General features: G+C 44.8%; 1 protein-coding gene across 1 annotated transcript; it reads right to left on the bottom strand.

Moving 5' to 3' along the window:
* Positions 1 to 735: 735 nt before the first annotated feature.
* On the bottom strand, positions 736 to 3843 carry LOC112278815 (beta-glucosidase 4). The gene is made up of 11 exons (XM_024512616.3): positions 3478 to 3843; positions 3325 to 3391; positions 3074 to 3211; positions 2853 to 2927; positions 2662 to 2749; positions 2168 to 2533; positions 1832 to 2052; positions 1707 to 1738; positions 1391 to 1493; positions 1149 to 1263; positions 736 to 1038 (listed from the first exon to the last, which is right to left on the bottom strand). Exons 1-11 carry the CDS (start codon positions 3736 to 3738, stop codon positions 864 to 866), a joined length of 1641 nt encoding a protein of 546 aa, XP_024368384.1. The 5' UTR covers positions 3739 to 3843; the 3' UTR covers positions 736 to 863.
* Between the last annotated feature and the right edge of the window lie 850 nt (positions 3844 to 4693).

The raw sequence follows: 4693 nt of genomic DNA, 5'->3' as shown, positions 1-4693 counted from the left end.
GCCACAGAAAATAAGAACATCTCTGTTCAATTTCAGCATATAGCACAGATCAGAATCACACAAATACAATGGATCTCACCAACCCTGTAGTTCCAATATCTGACTCATTGTGGAAGACCATCAAACAAACTAAATCTTAGAATTTCGTAAATGTAAGGACATGGTTGGATTAGACTACTATGGTTTGAAAGTGATGTACTAAACCCTGTTATGTGAGCTACCACAACCAGAGCCAGTGGATGGTATATGTACCAACTAAAATAACCAACCAGAGGAAGCAACAAGTGAGAATCAGCATGGTTTGTGTGACATCACAACAACATGCAAGGTGGTCATGAGCCTAAACTGCTAAAGCACAGGCTTGGTACTTATGGCAACATCAGTACCAAGCCTGTCAGACACCACTTCTGTCTAGTCCATGAGATAGCAAGTTTCTAGGTTTCTCCAGTTATGTTTCTCATAGCTAGGAATAAAACCTCTAATACAATGTCTACCCAGGCCCACTGGGCACGCTTATTGAGGTGGGAAACTAACTGGGGTGAGCCATGGTGTGTTTGTCTGACCCCAGGAGATTAATCTCCAGATTTTGATTCTCTTTTTGGGGGAGTAGCCCATCCTCATGCTCTGAAGCAGGCCTTCCAAGAAGGTAGTATAACAGGCAATAAGCAAGTTCCCAACCAAAGAAAAACACTGGACATTGTACATATGGAGCATTCAAGTTGAAAATAGTCTACATTCATGAGAGATGGATACGTATTTATAGATGAAGAGATAAGACAATATACATTTTCAGGAGCAAAATGTATGCCTTAGTGCTGCTGCCTCCACATCCAAAATTATAGTGGGGTTCGTCGTGGGAGTACTCACATGGGGCGAGATAGGAACCGGGAATACCACTTGGCAGAGTCCTTCAAATACCTCTTCTGGTCATGGTCGTAGTCTACGAAGACTAGCCCAAACCGCCTAGTGTAGCCCATGGCCCACTCGAAATTGTCCATAAGGGACCAGGCAAAATATCCACGCACATTCGCACCATTCCTGCAACACGCCACAAGCTCGCAGAGGATTAAAACATGTCCAAATTAAATGCTTTATAGACTGTTACGCACACACTCAACAAGCTCATGCTCTGCTTCTGACGAACTTACCGAATGGATTCAAGAACAGATGACAGATAGTTTTCATAGTAAGCGATACGGTTGGAATCGTTTAGAAAATCTGTCGCAAGCTTGGTGTTGCCGAGGTCGTCCGAGTCATCCATACCTGATTGAAGATGAAGAAACTGCTAGTTTCAAAACATCGCTGCAGCTTGAAAACACAACTCATTGAAGACAAAATTTGGGAGTCTTTCAGGCATTTGTACAATGAGGAAAGAATGATTGCAAGTCACCATTTTCTGTGATGTACAGCAACGGTTTTTGGTATCGCTCTGTCAGCCACAACAAAGTTTTCCCAATACCCCAAGGTACTATGTATAGCCACTCTGAAGCCGCCTGCAGGTGGTGTGCACATTAGAATCGATGAAACTGATTGTGAAATTAATATCCAAACAATTCATGTCTTATCTTACAATACCACTTTCTGGATATATAAATGCATCGTATCATGACATGTAACTCCACTGCACCAACAGCAAGTGGAGGGAGCTAGGAATATAAGGTCTAAGCTTAAGAGCTAAGTTTTATCAGAAGGCAAATAAGCCGTACCCGATTTCCAATTAATTCTCCATTCCGCGTCACTGCAACACCGAATCAAGTTCACACGTCAATAAAGAGTAGCGTCCTGAGCAATGCAAAAAATCATTACACTCATTGAGAACAAAACAGAATACCTGAAGACACCATTGCCTGATCTTCCCAATAGCTGCTGGCCAGTGCATTCGCTGGAGGAGTACCGGCAGCTACAAATCTGGAAGTGTAGTGGTTAAGGCCGATGAAGTCCAAGGATCCTTTCAGCAATGTGATCTCGTCCGGAGTAAACAAAGGCAATCGGTCACCCACATATTTGCGCATGACTGCTGGATAATCGCCATAGTATATTGGATCCAAAAACCTAAAAATGAGAACGATAAGAGATTATATGAGAAGGTTTGATCACCTCCTATGACACACAAGGCTTTCTCAGAAAGCGAGGCACTTCAGAAATCTGCATTAGTTAAAATTCATACCAGCCCAACTGGAAAAGCACATGTCGCTCTGCAGCTTCTTTATCTGCAGGAGAATCGGTCATCGGCTCACCCCACTCGCAGTCCACCGCAATGCCCACCATGCCACCCTGTGTGGCCTTGAATTTTTTCCGGTATATGTCGACAGCTACAGCATGAGCAAGAAGCGCATTGTGGCCCGCAAGGTAAGGCTCCGTAGCTGAGTTACCTTCAGGACATTTCATTCGGTCAGAGCATCTTCCAGGTGCGTGTAATCCAATTCCATATCCAAGATTAGAAAATTGCTGAGGCTCGTTGAATGTCATCCAGTGCTTGACTCGATCGCCGAATGCAGCGAAACAAGTCTCAGCGTACAACGCAAAATCATTCCTATCATGATCATGAAAAGTTCAATTAGCTTTCATTTTTTTGAATGAGGTCGGAGCTTTGAAAAGCAGGTTATTAGAGTTAACCAAAACAATCAACAAACTAGAAAGAGGACGGACGTTGAAACTCACACAACTCTGCGGTCAATCCAGCCGCGATATGAATCATAAAGAGACTGCGGAAGGTCCCAGTGATAAAGTGTCACGTATGGTTGGATACCTGCACATTCATAGCCTCTAAACATTAACACACATCACAGAACGGTTAAAAGGGAATTCAAACATGTGATAATGACGAAAAGAGCACAGAAAATCAACCAAACCTTTTTTCAAAAGACCATTTATAAGGTTATTGTAGTACGCCACTCCTTCTTGGTTCACGACTGGGTTTGGCCCACCTGCAAGCGAATAAAGAAATTTTACAAACAGGTCAACAAGATTTAAATCTCAAGCACACTAGACACACATACTAATACAAATAAAAATTGGAAACAATTCGGCGTACGACAACAAGCTCACTAGACTAGGCGTCACGAAAAATGACCTAGTTTCATGATTCTCGACCAGGCGATGGAGAATCGAAACGCATCAAGATTCATCTGGCTCATCAGGTCGATGTCTTCCAAGTACTTGTGATACTGGTCGCTTGCCACATCGCCATCCTTTCCATCCACAGTCTTCCCTGCAGATCGAAACTCCACTAAAATTAACCAAGCTGAAATTGAACTAAAATTTCTCAGCTCTTGGCCACGGCTCCCCTTTTTATTGTCACGATGTTCTTGATGAAGGCTTTACCTGGGGTTTTCGAGAATGTGTCCCAAATGTTTGTCTCCCGACCTCCCTCGTACGCAGCGCCTTCCACCTACAACACATACCGATCCTGTGAGAAGTAAGTCCTGTAAAATGTGGGCATGCAAGACCCTCGATAAATAGACGGACTATCCTAACCTGGAAAGCAGCCGTGGCAGCCCCAAACACGAATTTGTCCGGGAACAGCGATCGGTGGAAGGGCACGCAATCGGTGCCATTGCTGTGAGTGGCGCTCATTCTGCAGGGCAGCACAACTGGATCGAGGCGTTGCGGCAGAATGGCCTTGGGGAGCTGCACGAAGAATAGAACCATGACGGGGATGGCGAGCAGAATAAAAGCTCCCCGGGGCAGTGCGTACCCGAATGCATGGCATCTTGCCATCGGCTCCAGCGTCACCATTCAGTCAATGATCAGTCAACCAGAATAGTCTGCACAAACCACTCGTAAAATCTCCTTCGGACCCGCCATAGCCACCAACGTTCATACATGCTCACCATCTCTCAGACGCACTGTCTTGAAAGTCCGGATGTCGCCTCCTGAGATCTTAACTAGAAAAGGACAACGAAATAAAAATGTTAAAAATAGAATCAGGGATGAGCTCAAAAATAGCGTGCATTGTTGTGCGAATCTGGAAAAGGCTGTACTGTGACCTACTGAAGGATGCACCATCCGTTCTTCGAGGACATTATTGAATCGGCTGTATTTGTTAATCGTTAATAATTCAGTTCTGCCGCCAGAACCGGATTCGACGGAAGCGTGTCGTCGCATCTGAAGCATTGCCAGAGGTCTTTTCTGAAGGGTTCACCTGACAATCCAGCCCCATGAGGTGTGTGCTGGTGAAGAGAAAGGGATAGGGGACCCAACGCAGACCCCCAACAGCATCAAGTGGCATGTCATACAATTAACCTTGTTAAGACACTCAGAATGATATCTGGTGGAACTCTTGGAACCATCGTAGAGCTTGATGATACAACCAACCCACGATGATGGATGAAGCCCAACAGCTTTTCAACGGTCAGTCAACTGTCTATATTCAAAAGCAAACACCCATGCACAGAAACCCAAGTCAAACTTGTGAAAAATAAAGCGAACAAAGTTGAGTACGAAAACTCCACTTCCACGGCCCAAAGTGAATGTCACACAGGGGGGGAGGGATGCGAGGAGTTATTCGGTGGAATTTCAAGCAAAGCCACCCTATGCAATCCAGAATGACAATCAACGCCGGGAGCTCTGGTTCAAAACCCAAAATGCACAGCGTTCTCTTGAATTCGGCAGATCCGGCAAGTTTCAGTGCAAGCTGACGAGCTTGAACAAATCTTCTGGCATTCGCTTGTGTTGATGGAAAACTCAGTTG

Source organism: Physcomitrium patens, chromosome 2 (genome assembly GCF_059467195.1).
Source record: "Physcomitrium patens ecotype Gransden chromosome 2, ASM5946719v1, whole genome shotgun sequence".
NCBI lineage: Eukaryota > Viridiplantae > Streptophyta > Bryopsida > Funariales > Funariaceae > Physcomitrium > Physcomitrium patens.
This window is presented reverse-complemented; position numbering and strand designations above follow the sequence as displayed.